General features: G+C 39.7%; 1 protein-coding gene across 7 annotated transcripts in view; it reads right to left on the bottom strand.

Annotated features, from left to right (window-relative positions):
• C2CD3 (C2 domain containing 3 centriole elongation regulator) overlaps nucleotides 1-18,393 on the bottom strand; it is a 148,866-nt gene that overhangs the window by 56,639 nt on the left and 73,834 nt on the right. For all 7 annotated transcript variants that reach the window (XR_007156550.1, XM_047879431.1, XM_047879428.1 and 4 more), the window contains 4 exons: nucleotides 13,472-13,740; nucleotides 13,005-13,094; nucleotides 3,054-3,656; nucleotides 272-610 (listed from right to left, as the gene is read on the bottom strand). Coding sequence is in view for 6 of the 7 variants with exons in the window: in XM_047879431.1 (XP_047735387.1) it covers nucleotides 272-610; nucleotides 3,054-3,656; nucleotides 13,005-13,094; nucleotides 13,472-13,740 (1,301 nt within the window). In the remaining variant the exon portion in view is untranslated. The remainder of the gene's footprint in view (nucleotides 1-271; nucleotides 611-3,053; nucleotides 3,657-13,004; nucleotides 13,095-13,471; nucleotides 13,741-18,393) is intronic.

The following is an 18,393-nucleotide window of genomic DNA, read 5'->3' as shown; positions in this document are numbered from 1 at the left end:
ATGGTGGATAAGGGAAAGAGAAGTATCTAAGCTGACAGGTTTCTGGACTGGGGAATTAATGATATGCAAAATTAATAAAACTGGCAAGGTCCACTTAAGTTCAGAAAGGCTCTCATGTTGCTTAAACCTGTAGGCTTGAGAAATATCAAAATTACTGATTAAGATGGTTAACAGTTATTACAGATTCTGTCATGATTTGAAAGATTTGTGAAGATAGGACCATGGCCTGAGGTGTCAGATAGATGTTCCTGGAAAAGTAAGTAGGGCATACCTTTTAAGCTCAAATGCATCGCTCTTTCCACCAGGATACTAACTGCAAAAGTTCCATCCAACTCATCTGGGCCCTCCTGGGCTGGGCAGACTTCCCCTGTGGTGGTGTTGCAGGGGACCTGGGTGGAGGCAGGAGACTTCTGGTGGTCAGGTGATGGAGAGCGCTGGATCTCATCATGCCTTCTGGGGAACTGCTCAGACTCACTGTGGCTGCTGCAGTCCACAGAATCCAGTTCATGAGCAGGCCCAGGGTGTGGGGAAGGAGAGGAAAGAACCACTTGAACTCGCAAGGCAGCTCCTGAGAGGTTGGAAGCATTTCGTCCAAACAGAGGATACACACCTGCAAGAGGATGGAGGAGAATAAGCCCAAACAAGCAGGAACCAAGAACACCCTCTAACCTTGGAGGAGATGACTGAGAGTGCTTGTGGTCCTCTCTCCTTTGACAGGGCTACATGCCCCAACAAACCAGTCTGTAAAAGGAAGTATGAACCTAGTATTCCTTCCTTTCTTCCCAGCACACACACTATCTCCATTAATGGAAAGTAGTGAGAGCTTGGATTTGAAGTCACAGCCAAATGACTACCAGGCAGAGCTGTTGTGGAATAGATTTAGGTGCTGGGGGCGAGCAGACTTAGATGACCTCTGAAGCCTCTTGAAAGTAAGATTTTTTTATTAAAGCAGGAGTGGCCTGTCTTCTCTTCCACATGTCCTTACTGGCCCTTGTCCTTAGGCCTTCTCCTTAGGAAGCTGTCCTGGTGCTCAATTTAGCCTGTTTCAACAACTAAATATGTTCTGGCAGTAGCCCTGAAGATCATTTGGAAGTGAAGTAGGAGGTGGAGGCAAAGGAGGCAAGAAAGAAAATTAGAGGAATTAGTACTTGTTGAGTGTTTTTCACGTGCTGGAATCTGAGGGGTTAGGTAACCCACCAAAGTGACTTTTTCAAAAAGTGGTAGATTTAAACCCAGGGATCTGAACTTATAGACTTCTTGGATATTAAAATGAGATTTAATTATAAAGCAGAAGGCACTATGAATTCTTTCAGAATCTCAAAGATTGCTTCATTAGACTCATTTCAATTCAGGAAAATGGAGCTATTTGATTCACAGAAAGCAGCAAGATGGAACTTTCCGTGTTCTTTTTATTTTTGTTTTTAAGTAACCTCTTTTCTTCTGATGCAATGTGTGAATTATCATCATTATCACAAGGAGAAAGTAAGGGTGATAGGAAGGGAGTCATCTAAAAACAACATAGCCAAATCCTTACCCCAAGAAACTTAACAGTTACTTGGAAGGCCGGTTGGAAGAATGACTGGATGGACTGCTTGACTCATCCAACAAATACATCAAATGCCACACCTTGTACAAAGCCCCTTCACAAGAGGATAAAAAGCTTAGACTGAAGGGATGTGGAGAAGCATGAGAGAAATGGACAATCTGAAAAGTTAAATCCTGCCTTTGGTATCACTCAGTAAAAAGAGGTACTTGTGCTTGAGTTTGATCCCTAAATGTTTATTCAGTGTTCCAGACCTTTCTTCAGCACAGTGAAGTTAAAAGCCTATCTTTACAAACTTTAGTTCAGGTGAGCTTTGCTTACTTCAAATACTTTTTCTGCATGCTCCCTGAAGTGACTCTAGGCTTGCCTAGAAAATAGGGCACATGGCATTTAATGAGGTGCTCAGCAGAGCCAGAATTATACCTGCTGGGTCCAGAGAGAACCAGAAAATCCGGAATTATCACCCAGATACTCAGTTCTCCTTCTTTAGCTTGGGCCACTTGTTCAACAACAGGGTTTAGAGCACAAGGCTAATAGAGCTAAAATAGGGTTGTGACTCAGTTTCTTTAGCTGTATAGTGAAGAAAATAACAACTAACCTTACAAGGAGTGTCCCAAAGAAAAAATATCATGTTTATAAAGAATCTAGTCTGGTCATTATAGTTACTAGACTTATTTTTCTAAATGGCAAAACTGTCCCTCCTCTATTCAGACCCCATTGAAACAGCTTTCCATAGCTCTCAGAAAAACGTACAGTACTCTTGTTTGCTTTTCTACCTTCGTCTCCTATCATCTCCCATCCTATATATCCTATGATCCAGCAGTACCAAATTACTTACAATGCCTAAAAGGTGTCAAACTGCTTCATGCCTCTGCACCTTCACAGGCTATTTTCTTGTTCAGAATATTATTCCCCCCCCCCCGCCTTCCTTGGCTTATTCCTAAGTCCTTTGAAACTCAGTTCAAGGGTCATTTCCACTGAGGTATCATCCTTGAACCAAAGAGATATTGCATCCCTGTGCTCCATAATACCACTGAGAATACCTTTTCATAGTTCTTCACTGTAAATGTTTATTTACTACTCTATTCTCTCACTATTTCTTATTCATCTTGAGCTCCCAGGGCCAAGTATATGTATCAAGTACTGAACAAAAGTTGAAAAGAAAGCATCTAGCACATAATGCCACTTGTAAAATGTTACCTTTTTCCTTTCTGCCTTGTGAACTAGTTTAATACCATGAAGATTTTCTTTATGATTTCAAGATATGCTGACCAGACAGGGAGGATATCCTAGTCTCATTAGCAGGGATGTTTTTCAGAGTATTTAAAAAATGAGCATTCTAGATTATCATATAGGCTCTTATACATTTTTTTTAAGGTAGTCCCCTAAGTTCACCCATTTTTATTTTACACTTATTGACTGAGAACAATATTCTAGGGAGTATATCACATAGTGCTTGTCATAGAGCAGGTACTCAAACCACAACAGCTGAGGATAGTTCCTCACTTACCACTGACAGTTAATGTCCTTGCTGACCTCTCCCCAAGTCTGACCAGGTCCACATAGGCTGAGCCAATCCAACTGTCTGTCTGGTGGGGCCTCTCCACACTGTCATTGCCATAAGCCCGCCACACTTGGACCTCTAACCTCTCTTCCCTGAAATACCAAAGCAGTGACGGGCCCCTATTGACTTCTGCTCTTTTGGATGCCTTGAAAGTAACCATGACCTGCTTTTTGTTTGTAGATTCTTTAGGCTTCTTGAGAGGGGTCCAGAAGGCTTCATGATCATAAAATTTGTAGCGGAGGTAGCAGTGTATGTTCTTATGAATGTGCTTTTGGCCGGCAAGAAGCACACAATGCATGGGCAGCCAGAGCCTTGGGGTGGATATGGTGACGGTGGCTGGCTCCTCTTCATCCATCGTGACAAGATTCTTCAGGTTATTCTCAAAGCTCCAGCCCAATAGCTCAGCAGCTTCCAACACCCGCTCTCTATCTCCAGGATGTGTGAAGGAAACTGAAAGTTCTAGGCCACCCACAATCTTCTGCATGAGCTCCAAACAGTGAGGCAGGGCCCCATCTTCTGGTAAAATGATAGGATACCATCCTGTGATCCCTTATGGAAAAAAATAAGATTTTCAATTATTGTTTTAAGAATAAAAAGATATACTCACTTCCTACTTCAGAGCCACCATCACCCGGGCCCAAGATAGAAAAGAAAACATATCCACAGAGCATTGGAGTTTGTTTCATCTGATTACTGAAAGACAATGTGATCAGATGGAAGAACAAAGGCTAGGAGTTGGAAGACCTGAGTTCTCTCCTAGGCTCATCTCAAAACTAGTAGTTCAGTCTAGGTAAGCCATTAATTTCTCTCAGCCTTGGTTTCCTTACCTGACAAATGGGAAAATTAGTGCTAACCTTACACATCAGACAAAGTTGTTTAATCATCAAATGAGATAATGGTTTTGGAAGAGTTTGAAAGAAGTGCTACAAAAAATGTGAAATGGAGGGGTTGGAAGATGGCAGCCAAGTAGGAGGACTCTGGCTTGCTTTGTCCCATGAATAAACTAGATAACTATCAAATCATCCTAAATACCCAGAAATTGACCTGAAGACTGGTAGAACAAACTTCACAACTAAAGGGAGAGAAGAGGCCACATCGAAGAAGGTAGGTAGCGTTGGGGACATAGTTTGGGAAAGAAACTATTGCCGTTGTGGTGGGGGGAGAGCCATGGTCACATGGAAAGGAGATAGATTAGCACGGGAGAGTTTATGGGGCAAATGAATCCCCATAGCAATTGGCTTGGAAGACAAGAGGGGCTGAATTTCCTGAGTTCCTGTAATGAGTGGGGCTTAAAGCCTGGAGTTTGAAAGGTCAGCATGCTTGGCTCTGATAGAGCCTAGAGGGCACTGGGGCTGCTCTTGGAGAGGAGGTAGGCAAACAGCCTGGGAACACAGTGTGGGAACATACACTAGGGCACACAGTGGGAAAGTTATTTGCTCACTTCAGAGTGTCCCAGAGAGATAGTGTTCACAAAGAGACGCCTCTGGAACAAGAAGTTGGCTGGTGTCATTTACATTCCCCACCCCTCAGCATAAGCACAGGGAACCAACGCAGTGCTGACACTCATTACCTAACTTGCTTACACCAAGCCCCACTCCCCCTGCTTTGGTGCAACTGTCCCTCCCAGTCATGCTTGCCTTAGTCCCAGCACCACAGGCCCCCTGCCCCAGAAGACTAGCCCAAATCTCTGCTCACAATGTGTTTCCGGACGTGGGAGTTTTGTGGAGGCTGGGTTCCTGTGGGGTGGCAGTGGTGACAGGTTTCATTTCACACATAGACCAGAGCACACCTAGTTAAAATGCACACCACCTTCAGGCCAGGGACCAAACACTGCCCACAAAAGGCAAAGACAGCCTCTGCAGACAACTGGCCTGAAGGATAAAGTGACCAGGAAAAAACAGGAGAGCACACGCAGCACATACTGGAGACACTCCTGGAAGTGCCAAGCCATGGGGAACAGGAGTAGCAATACTTACATTGGGCAAAATTATATTGGACATCACTCCACAGGACACTACAGGACCTCTTCTTCACAAGATCATGACCCTCAAGAACAGGAGATGTGGCTGACTTTCCCAACACACAGAAACAGGCACAGTGACTTAGACAAAATGAGAAGACAGAGAAATTTATCCCAAATGAAAGAACAGGACAGGGCCATGGCTGGAGATCTAAGTGAGACAGATATAAATAACATTCCTGATAGAGAATATATAGTAATGGTCATAAAAATACTGGAGTCGAGAAATGAGCGGAACACATGAGTGCGACCTTCCTTAACACAAAGAAAAGAACATAGCAGAAGCTCAAGAAGTGGAGGAACAAATTTATGACCCAGAAGACAGAATAATGGAAAGAAATAAAACTGAACAAAACAGAGGAAAAAAGAATTATACAAAGTGAGAACAGACTTAGGGAACTCAATGACTCCATCAAATGTAGTAGCATTCATATTACAGAAGTCCCAGGATAATAAGAGAGACAGGGGGCGGGGGCAGAAAATTTATTTGAAGAAATAATGGCTGAAAACTTCTGTAAATCTGGGGAAGAAAATAGATATCCAGATCCAGGAGGCACAGAGAACTCCCAACAAAATCAACATAAGCAAACTCACACCAAGACATATTGGAATTAAATTGGCAAAATATAGTGATAAAGAAAAAAATTTTAAAGCATTAAGACAAAAGAAGACAGTAACTTACAAGGAAAAACCCATAAGGCTAACAGGATTTTTCAGCAGAAACTTTCCAAGCCAGAGGGAGTGGCACAACATATTCAAGTGCTGAGGGGAAAACTCTGCAGCCAAGAATACTCTATCCAGCAAGGCTATCATTCATAACACAAGGAGATATAAAGAGTTTCCCAAACTAAAACTAAAGGAGTTCATAACCGCTAAACCAGTTCTGCAAGAAATATTAAAGGGGACTCTTTGAGGAAAGAAGAAACCAAAAGTGACAGTATAAAGGTAGGAAACACAAGAGCCATAAAAATGGATGTTTCTGTAAAAAATCAGTCAAAGAACTCATAAATTAAAAGGATATAAAATATAACAACATATACCTAAAACGTGCAGAAGAGAGGAGACAACAATGGGTTCAAACTTAAATGACCATCAACTTAAGATAGACTGCTATATGCAGAAGAGGTGATATGAAAACCTAATGGTAACCATATATCAAAAACCACTAATAAATATGCAAAGAATAAACAGAAAGAAACCCAAATATATCATTAAGGAAAATCATCAACCATGAAAGAGAGAAAGATAGGATCAGAGGAAATCTTCAGAAACAACCATAAAACAAATAATAAAATGACAATAAATACACATCTATCATAATTATTTTCAATGTAAATAGAGTAAACATTCCAATCAAAATACACAGGGTAATAGGATAGATAAAAAAACAAGACTCATCTATATACTGCCTACAAGAGACTCACATTAAACCTAAAGACACCTGCAGATTGAGGTGATGGAGTGAGGGGATGGAGAAACATCTATAAGGCAAATGGATATCAAAAGAAAGCCAGAGTAGCAATACTTATATGAGACAAAATAGACTTTAAAACAAACTGTAACAAGAGACAACAAAGGACACCATATAATAATAAAGGGGACAATCCAACAAGAAGATATAACAAGTATAAATATTTATGCACCCAGAGGCACCTGGATGGCTAGGTTGGTTAAGCACCCAACTCTTCATTTAGGCTCAGGTCATGATCTCACAGTTTGTTGAGATTGAGCCCTGTGTCAGGCTCCATGCTAAGCGTGGAGTCTGCTTGGGAGTCTGTCTCTCCTTCTCTCTCTCTCTGCCCCTCCCTTGCTCATGTGTGCTTTCTTATCCTCTCTCTCAAAGTAAATAAATAAACATTAAAAAATATTTATGGATCCAAATACATAAAACAGTTAATACCAGACATAAAGGAAACAATCGGTAATAATACAATAATACTAGCAGACTTTAACACCTTACTTACATCAAGGGATAGATCATCTAAACAGAAAATCAATAAGGAAACAGTGGCTTTGAATGACCCACTGGAACAGATGGATTTAACAGATATATTCAGAACATTCCATCCTAAAACAGCAGAACACACATTCTTTTCAAGTACACACAGAACATTCTCCAGAACAGATCACATATTAACCCACAAAACAAGCCTCAACAAATTCCAGAAGATGGAAGTCGTACTATGCATCTTTTCTGACCACAACTTATGAAACTAGAAGTCAACCACAAGAAAAAATCTACAAAGAGTACAAATATATGCAGGTTAAACAACATGAAGTATTAATAAACAATGAAGGGTTCAACTAGAAAATAAAAGAAGAAATAAAAAAGTACACGGAAACAAATGAAAATGAAAACACAATGGTCTGAAATCTTGGGATGCAGCAAAAGCAGTTCTACGAGGGAAGTTTATAGCAAATGAGGGCTACCTCATGAAGTAAGAAAAAAATCTCAAATAAACAACTTACCCTCACACCTAAAGGAGCTAGAAAAATAACAATAAAGAAAATCTAAAATCAGTAAAAGGAAATAACAAAGATTAGAAGAGAAATAAATGATACTAAAACCAAAAAAAAAAAAAAAAAAAAGAGAAAGAACAATGAAACCAGGGGCTAGTTCTTTGAAAAAAAATCAACAAAATTGATAAACCTCTAGCCAAACTGATCAAGAAAAAAAAGGGAACTTAAATAAATAAAATCACAAATGAAAGAAGAGATAATAACAACTAACACCACAGAAATACAATTTTGAGAATATCATGAAAAACTATATATCAACAAATTAGATAACCTAGAAATGGATATGTTCTTAGAAACATATAAATGACCAAAACTGAGAAAGAAATAGAAAATATGAAGAGACTGATAACCAGTGAAGAAACTGAATCAGTAATCAAAAAACTCCCAACAGGGGCGCCTGGGTGGCGCAGTCGGTTAAGCGTCCGACTTCAGCCAGGTCACAATCTTGCGGTCCGTGAGTTCGCACCCCGCGTCAGGCTCTGGGCTGATGGCTCAGAGCCTGGAGCCTGTTTCCGATTCTGTGTCTCCCTCTCTCTGCCCCTCCCCCGTTCATGCTCTGTCTCTCTCTGTCCCAAAAATAAATAAACGTTGAAAAAAAAAATTAAAAAAAAAAAACTCCCAACAAACCAAAGTCCAGGACCAGATGGCTTCCAGGTGAATTCTACCAAACATTTAAAGAAGAGTTAATAATATTCTTCTCAAACTAATCCAAAAAATAGAAGAGGAAGGAAAACTTCCAAATTTATTCTGTGAGGCCAGCATTACCCTGATACCGAAACCTGATAAAGGCACCACAATAAAAAGAAAACTACAGGCCAATATCCCTGATGAATACGGATACAAAAATCTTCAAAAATTCTAGCAAACTGAATCCAAGAGTACATTAGAAAAAATCATTCACCACCATCAAGTGGGATTTATTCCTGGTTTTCAAGGGTGGTTCAATATCTGCAAATCAATCAATGTGATACATCATATCAGTAACAGAAAGGCTAAGAACCATATGATCCTATCAATAGGTGCAGAAAAAACCATGTGATAAAGTACAACATCCATTCATGATAAACCCTCAACAAAGTACGTTTACAAGGAACATAATTCAACATAATAAAGGTCACTTAGAAAAGCCCTCAGCTGGGGCGCCTGGGTGGCTTGGTCGGTTAAGCGTCCGACTTTGGCTCAGGTCATGATCTCGCGGTCCGTGAGTTCGAGCCCCGCGTCGGGCTCTGTGCTGACAGCTCAGAGCCTGGAGCCTGTTTCAGATTCTGTGTCTCCCTCTCTCTCTGCCCCTCCCCTGTTCATGCTCTGTCTCTCTCTGTCTCAAAAATAAATAAACGTTTAAAAAAAAAAAAAAGCCCTCAGCTAACATCATCCTTACTGGGAGGAAAATGGAGAGCTTTTCCCCTAAGGTCAGGAACAAGACAAGGATGTCCACTCTCACCACTTTTATTCAACATAGTACTGGAAGTCCTAGCCATGACAAGTACACAACAAAAAGGAATAAAAACATCCAAATTGCTAAAGAAGAAGGAAAATTTTCACTATTTGTAGATGACATGATACTATACATTAGAAAACCAGAAAGACTCCACCAAAAAACTGTTAGAGCTAATAAACTAATTCAATAAGTTTGTAGGATACAGGATAAATGTATAAAATCTATTGTATTTTAATACACAAGTAATGAAGCAGCAGAAAGAGAAATTAAGAAAACAATCCTAATTATAATTGCACCAAAAATACCTAGCATAAGATACCTACGAAAAAACCTAACCAAAGAGGTGAATGACCTGTACTCTGAAAACTAAAATACTGATGAAAGAAACTGAAGACAACACAAAGAAATGGAAAGACATTCCATGTTCATGAACTGAAAGAATATTGTTAAAATGTCGATACTACCCAAAGCAATCTACATATTCAATGCTATCCCTATCAAAGTAACACCAGCATTATTCACAGAGCTAGAACAAACAATCCTAAAATTTGTATGGAATCAGAAAAGACCCCAAATAGCCAAAGCAATCTTGAAAAAGAAAACTAAGGCTGCAGGCATCACAATCCCAGACTTCAAAATGTATTACAAAGTATGGTACTGTCACAAAAACAGATACTCAAATCAATGGAACAGAATAGAGAACTCAGAAATGGATCCACAAACATATGAACAACTAATCTTTGACAAAGCAGGAAAGAATATCCAATGGAATAAAGACAGTCTCTTTAGCAAATGGTGCTGGGAAAACTGGACAGCGACATGCAGAAAAATGAATCTAGACCACTTTCTTACACTATACACAAAAATAAGCTCAAATGTAAGACAGGAAGCCATCAAAATCCTTGAGGAGAAAGCAGGCAAAAGCCTCTTTGACCTCAGCCACAGCAACTTCTTTCTCAACATGTCTCCGCAGGCAAGGGAAACAAAAGCAAAAATGAACTATTGAGGCCTCATCAAAATAAAAAGCTTCTGCACAGTGAAGGAAACAATCAGCAAAACTAAAAGGCAACCGAAGGAATGGGAAAAGATATTTGCAAATGACATATCAGATATAGCGTTAGTATCCAAAATCTATAAAGAACGTATCAAACTCAACACCCAAAAAAAACCAAATAATCCAGTGAAGAAATGGACAAAAGACATGAATAGACGCTTCTCTAAAGAAGACATCCAGATGGCCAACTGACACATGAAAACATGCTCAACATCTCTCAGCATCAGGGAAATACAAATCAAAACCACAATGAGATACCACCTTACACCTGTCAGAATGGCTAACATTAACAACTCAAGCAACAACAGATGTTGGCAAGGATGTGGCGAACATCCTCTTTTGCACTGCTCATGGGAATGCAAACTGGTGCAGCCACTCTGGAAAACAGTATGGAGGTTCCTCAAAAAATTAGAAATAGAACTACCCTACAACCCAGCAATTGCACTACTAGGTATTTATCCAAGGAATACAGGAGTGCTGTTTCAAAGGGGGCACATGCATCGCAATGTTTATAGCAGCGCTATCAACAATATTGAAAGTATGGAAAGAGCCCAAATGTCCACTGACAGATGAATGATAAAGATGATGTGGAATATATATACATATATATACATACACACACACATACATACAATGGAGTATTACTCAGCAATCAAAAAGAATGAAATCTTGCCATTTGCAACTACGTGGCTAGAACTAGAGGGTATTATGCTAAGCAAAATTAGAGAAGACAAGTATCATATGACTTCAGTCCTATGAGGAATTTAAGATACAAGACTGATGAACATAAAGGAAGGGAAGCAAAAATAATATAAAAACAAGGAGGGGGACAAAACATAAGAGATTCTTTTTTTTTTTTTTTAATTTTTTTTTTTCAACGTTTATTTATTTTTGGGACAGAGAGAGACAGAGCATGAACGGGGGAGGGGCAGAGAGAGAGGGAGACACAGAATCGGAAACAGGCTCCAAGCTCTGAGCCATCAGCCCAGAGCCTGATGCGGGGCTCGAACTCACGGACCGCGAGATCGTGACCTGGCTGAAGTTGGACGCTTAACCGACTGCGCCACCCAGGCGCCCCAAGAGATTCTTAAATATAGAGAACAAACTGAGGGTTGCTGGAAGGGTTGTGGGTGGGGGGATGGGCTAAATGGGTAAGGAGCATTAAGGAAGACACTTGTTGGGATGAGCACTGGGTGTTATACAAAGGGGATGAATCACTGGAATCTACTCCTAAAATCATTATTGCACTATATGCTAACTAACTTGGATGTAAATTAAAAAAAGAAAAGATTAAGCGACATCAACAACAGAAATAACAAAAACAAACAAGCAAAAAACAACCCCCCTCCACCAAAACCCTGCCTCATAAGATCCATGGCACCAATTCACTTCTCCAACCCTCAATTTTCTCATCAGCCAAATGAGGATATTAGGCCTGTAAAAGTCCTCCTGAATCTAAAAATGTATAATTCAGTATTTTGCTACATGAGGGATGGAGAAGAGGAGGAATACAATGAGAGAAAATAAAACTTGCCTACGTCCCTATTCATTCAGCCATCCCTATTAAAACACATATACATCATTTAGTGAAATGTTATGAAGGTGCTATCAATACCCTAGAAAAGACCTAGTCCTAGGTCTTCCACTGAAGGAACTGCTACTTGGTGAACATACACCAAGGACCAGGCACTAGATTTCAAAATAATAATAGTTATTTACTGAGTATCTACTGGGTGTCAGATATACTCTTAGGGCTTCATAAATACCACTTCATTTACTTTTCCTGATAATGCTGTGAAGTTCTGAGGGTTAACTGGGATAATAATCCCTATTTTACAGATGAGAAAATGGAAGCTCAGAGACCTGCCCAAATTCTCCTAATTACCACATTGTATAAATAAATGACATAAGTGAGAAACCCTGTATACCAAGTTGTACAGACTTCTCTCTGGTAGGCACATTGAGAGTACTTGTTTATTAGAGTATTGCTCAAATTTCAATTCACAATTAAACTTGGGAGATGTGTGACACAATTCTGGAAAGTACAAAATCGTAGGAAGGAAGATGGGCAAGAGAAGGAAAGGTGACATTTACTGAATGTCCACTATACGTCAGGTTCTTTATATACCCTAATTTCACCAGCCCCTACTTTGTAGACTTGTTGGAATTAACTGTCTCCATTCATGAGATAAGAAAATTGAGACTCAGAAAGGTCTAGGTCACTGAGCTAGCAGTAAGTAGAATAGGACCATTATTTCCAGACGGCCTTGAAGGCTGTCTTCTTTTGGGCCTTTAGCTCTTTATTCTTTCCTCAGTGAGGGGGGGGTACAATGAACAAGAATGGGTAAATCTGGATTTGATTTTCAGTACTGCCACTCACTAAGTTGTGCAGTTTTGGCAAATCATTTAAATTCTGTGAGCCTAAATTTCCTCATTTGTAAGATAAAAATAGTAAGATCCTGTATCCCCACCAAGCAGGGTTATAATGAGGCTCACACAGTATGAGAAAATACTTCACAAAATGCTATATAATATAATGGGTATCACCATATTTATTATTTGTAGTATTACCACCACCATCATCATCATCATCATCATCAACATCATCATCATCAGCTTTCCTAGAGTAAGATGACAGTACAAAGTTTTGAGCTACTTTGCTTTGTTAGAAGACTTCTGAAATGATTAGGAGAGGACTTAAAATGCTTACCAGAAAACTTCTGAGGTACCTGGGAGAATTCAAAAGCATGTATTATGGGTCATGTTTTCTTTTGCGTATCTTGCAGGGAGCCATGCAAGATCTCTTGTAGGAAAGCAAATGGGGGGAGGGGGTAGGATTAGAAAGTGATAATCCAGAATCTTTACCAGATCTTTTGACCAGCAGCTCTTTTGTAGGAACCTTTACTACTCCAAGCAGATAATCTCTGATTGACTGAATACTGGTTATATCAGTGGCTGTTAAATCAAACAAAAAAGAGAAATTATTTAATGTTCTACTGACCAAAGGGCTAAACACTTTAGCATGTATTTCCTAGGAGAGGCTATATCATTCAAAGCAGAGCCCCTTTTATTTTTTTATTATTATTATTATTATTATTATTATTATTTAAATGTTTATTTATTTATTTTGAGAGGGCACGTGCATGGGAAGGAGGCAGAGAGGGAGAGAGAGGATCCTAAGCAGAATCCTGATACAAGGCTCAGTATCACAAAAAGTGAGATCATGGCCTGAGCTGATAGCAACAGTCAGATGCTTAGCTGACTGAGCCACACAGATGTCCCCAAACTGCACCCCTTTTAATTCTGGTTGTGATGGGTCATTTGGTGCTCACCTGACTTGGTATCTTCATGATAAATAGCAAAGGTGACCTCTGCAAACTCCAACAGCTCTGCCAGGAAACAGGCCTCTCCACTACAGTGCTGAGTCACCAAATTACATGAAAATTCAACATGATGGGAGAACTCAGGGCAGAAGGAACAAGCTACAGGGCGGGTTCGGCGCTGTTCTCCCTTGGGCAGGAAGGAGAGATGAGTGGTGACAAAGGCATTGACCCCAACTGTGGCACTGAACTGTAGAGCGGGTTCCAGCTCAGCCAAAGCCCTGTAAAGGGAGAAGGATGGGAATGAGAAGGTAGTAACAGAACTCAGCTGGACTGCCTAGAAAACATCTCCACCATCTCCATGAGGCCACCAAGAACACTACCCACCAGATATTTCCTATCTAGGCTTTGGGCAGAGCCACAGTGTGCTTTCTTAATTATTTAAATATCATAATGTATGTGTATGAGGTGGGGGAAGACAATATTCATCTGTCTACCAGAGTTACACTCTCCAGGGACACTCCATTTTACTGTCACTGACCTTCAGCCAAAGACTAGCAGGCAGCAACAGTAGTTGAACAACTTGGCTTTACTGCTCATTACACTGAGAAAGAACATACACCAAGGGAAATCATGGGGAATTTTAGTAAGAAAGTATCAGAAAGGACTACTAGCACTAGACTCATGTTAGTTGATTTAGACGTTGTTCCTGGAAGTGGAGCTTTGCTCCTGATAGTTGTTCTAATGAATCTTATCTAGGAGAGAAGACTAGGGGCACATGGGTGGCTCAGTCGGTTAAGTGTCCAACTTTGGCCTAGGTCATGATTTCACCGTTCCCGAGTTTGAGCCTTGCGTCAGGCCCTGTGCTGACAGCTCAATGTCTGGAGCCTGTTACAGATGCTGTCTCCCTCTCTCTCTGCCCCTCCCCTCCTTGTGCTCTCTCTCTCTCTCTCTCTTAAAAACAAATAAACATTAAAACTAGAATAAGGCTAAGGTTAGGATTGGTAAAGCAGCAGCAGTCAGTCACTCATTGTAGCCAGGATGGGGGTGATGTTGGGTATTTTTGTGATTTCATAATGACCTTGTTTTGGTTTGTTCCTAGACAAGATTATGGAATAATTTTATTTTTGTCTCATTTCATCATGGTTGCAAAGCAGCTTTGTCTGATGCTGGTGTTCCATGAGATTATATATGCTCAGCAAGAAAACACCCAGTCCAGCTATGATTGCCAGGTCAGTTCCCAGATGTCTCTGGGGTTGCTCTTCTCTTTCTCAGTACATATGTTCCACACGTACAGACAGAATCTATCCATCTTTAACTGACACTCATAAAGAGCAGTCAAGTCTTTAGTGTGTGGGTATAGTATGAGGAAAACTCCTTTGCCCCAACTTCCCCAAGGGTATAAAATTGACATTTAGGCAAAGAGGTACCTCTTTTTGAAGCATTTTCTGACAGCCCCAAAGAAGAGTTAGAGGTGTTCCTTCTTTACTGTACTTGGTGTACATTAGTAGAGGGTAGTAACTTGGAGCTTGAATCTTGGCTCTATCATTTAATTAAATGTGTGACCTTGGACAAGTTATTCAACTCTTTGAAGTTTCACTGTCCTCTTTGCTAAAATGAGGATAGCATAAGGATACAAATACTAAAGATGTATGTATAATTATATGCTTATTATATTTTCATTTCTTATGAAATTAAGTAACCTAAAATGATCATTAATGGGAGACTGGTGTATGTCTATACAACAGCAGACTCTGAAGTATATATTAGGTATAGGAAACATGAGAGGGAAATAGATCAAATGCCAGTAATGGCTAAAAAAACAAAGATAAAATGTTCAAGGAGTGTCGTAAAAATTACACTAGATAATACATACAAAGCAGAGAACCTGTTATGGGCAATGAAAGGGCTCTTAACAGGAAACTCTCAGATATAGCATTGATAAGAAAGAAAGGTTTGCGCCCAAAGCTGTTCTGAATTAATTCATTCAATAATTATTTCCTGACCATCTTCTCTGTGTGTCATGCACTGGGCTCAGAGCTATATACAGATAGGAGTGAAAGAGCTATAATTTCTTACCCTTGTGGAACTTAAAAACTAGTGCAGCAAGATCTCTGTCAATCAAGTGACTATAAATATATGTATATATCTATGTCTATATCTAGACTGTGATTGCTTTTCCTTTGGTCCAATTATCTTTTTGCTAGTACTTCACCAGCAAATCAATGAACCCATTTATGTTCATGGAAATTTCTACTCATCCTCAGTTAAAGATCAGGTTAATTAAAAGACTCAAGTGAAAAAGAAAGAAGGGGTCTGTTTACACAGACATTGAAAATGTATTTTCAGGGAGACCACTGGCACTTCAGATGAGGGTTGGTATCTCTTGATGAGAGAAGGTTGACTTCAGAGCACCTGCTTTCTGGATACCAAGAATTCCTTTCTTCAATAAGATGCAATGTAAAACTTATTTCTGATTTTACTATATTCCACTGGCTAATAAAGGTAACATTATTTATACAAATGGAACTAATTATTTGAATAGTAGTTGGTAGTTTATAAAGTTACTTCATATTTGTTAATTCTTACACTGATCCTTATAAAATCAGGAGAAGTATTCATAATTTCCATTTTTCAGATGAACAAACAGACCCAGAGAGGTGAAGAAACTACCCCAAGATCATGCACAGCTAGTGGGAGATGGGGGTGGGTCCCGTTTCTAGTGCAATTTGTTTCCATTATACTGTGTTTGTCACAGAACTGTCCCAAACTATCAGAAGAATGTAGTGTTAGAATTGGCCTGGCTTCTTACCGTTCCTTCTTGAAACGGTGACACAAACCAAATGCAGGATTTACAACAAACTGCCTGCCATCTGATTTGAGTTTCCCCATGATCCCCAGAAAGAGGGACTACTGAGTTTCTTATCTATTATGCAGTCTCTCCAAGACCTACTGACTATCTAAACTCTAAGTCCTTCTCTGCCAGTTAAATAATAGTTAACGCTGTATTTACAAATTCTGACCTTGGCTGGGTCTTACACAGAACAGGTATTCCATACACACAAATTTCATGCCTCCATGCCTTTGCACATGTTCTTCTCTTTGAACAGAATAGTTTTCAGCTCTCTTGGGTATTTTGACAACTCCTATTCTTTTTTCAAGACTCAGATTAAGAAGGGCTTGGAATGCCAAGTTGAGCAGGTTAGAGTTTATCTTGGGAACCAGCAGTCTCTAAAGTCAAGTGTGTACAACCTAGGGGGTTTATATATAGGATAACCTACTTGGGCATAGGAAGAAAATATTACCACTTCTATATTTGTTATCATATATGTTAAAGTTTTATATATGCTGTTGTAGATTTTATAACGTATTATAATATAGTAGCACATGAAGCTGATTTATACACAAATAAGTACCAGATATTCAGAGGGTATGCAAGGTATGTGAAGCTTTTATTTATTTATTTTTTTTAAAGTTTATTCATTTTGACAGAGAGTGAGCGTGTGCGTGCGTATGCGCAAGTGGGGGAGGGGCAGAGAGAGAAGGAGAGCGAGGAGAATCCTAAGCAGGTTCCACACTGTCAGTGCAGAGACCAATGTGGGGCTTGAACTCACAATCCATGAGATCATGACCTGAATCGAAATCAAGAGTTAGACACTTAACCGACTGAGTCACCCAGGTGCCCCTTATTTTTCTGTTAGTAGGAATGCACAATTAAAATTAGAAGACCACTGCTACTGACGATGGAAAACCATCACAAAAGTTTTCATGTGAGGGAATGGCATGGTTAAAAAACTGCCTTGTATCACTGACACTAAATGTTCTCAAGCAATTACTGGAAATCCATTTGGAGAATTCAGTGATGGAAAATATTAACCAGGCTGAACATTTTACCAGTTGCTTCAGTGTCAGATCTCGCATGGCAGTAATTGAATTTGTTAGTTACAGAGTGCAAAGTTAAAGGCAAATGATCTGACCCTAAGTCACAGCAAGGGAAAAAAGGGAACACTTGCCTTCTTTCTTGAACTTGTGTCCAAAGTGAGCTAGCCTACAGTAGAAGCATGACTTAGTTCTCTTTCTTAGTGGGTACCTTTTATATGCGCTAGAATTATGCTATGTGGTGGCAGGGGGCACAGAGGAGTTCGAGCAGTGATTAGAAGAACTCACAGCCTACTGGAGAAAACTCATGTATACCAATAACTGAATATTCAAATAACAAATAACTGCAACCAAGGTGCTAAAAGACAAGGACAAAGCACCAATTCTGTCTACGTGTAGAAAGACATATAGGAAGGCTGCAAAGAAGCTGCAAAGTCAAAGAAAATAGGAGTTTAGTGGACAAAAGGAATAAGAACACTCAAGGTAGAGAGAAGTATGAACAAAGGCCTGAAGGAGATAAGAGAAGGCCATGCTGTTTATATTTAGAAACAGTGCTCCAGGCAGAAAAAACAGCAAGACAAAATCCCTGAGAGGGAAATGAGCTTGGTGTGTTCAGAAACAATAAAGTCAGTGTTTGGAGGACAGTAAACAGAGGGGAGATGAACAGGAGGAGATGAAGTCATAAACATAATAAGGAGCCAGATCAAGTTGGGTCTTATAGACATTTAAGTAGTTTGTATGAGATGGAAAGTCACTGATGGGTTTTAAGCAGAGGTGTGTCAAGGTCTGACTTAAGTTTTCAGAGGATCACAATACAGAGGTTTCTGTATTGCAAACAGAGTGAAGGGGAACAAACTAGAAAAATGGGAGGTGATACTCAGAGACTGGATAGGAGATTATAGAAGAGTCATTGGCCCTGGCCTGGTTTAAGGGTGTAGGGTATGACTACAAATAAGTGATCAAGTCAGGTAGAGGATAAGTTTGTGGTTTTAATTTATTTTTTAATTTTTTTAATTTTTTAATTTTTTTAAGATTTTATTTTTAAGTCATCTCCA

The sequence above is a fragment of the Prionailurus viverrinus genome, chromosome D1, assembly GCF_022837055.1.
Source record: "Prionailurus viverrinus isolate Anna chromosome D1, UM_Priviv_1.0, whole genome shotgun sequence".
In the NCBI taxonomy this organism is placed as follows: domain Eukaryota; kingdom Metazoa; phylum Chordata; class Mammalia; order Carnivora; family Felidae; genus Prionailurus; species Prionailurus viverrinus.
The sequence above is the reverse complement of the archived record's forward strand: the minus strand, read 5'-3'. Positions and strand labels throughout refer to the sequence as shown.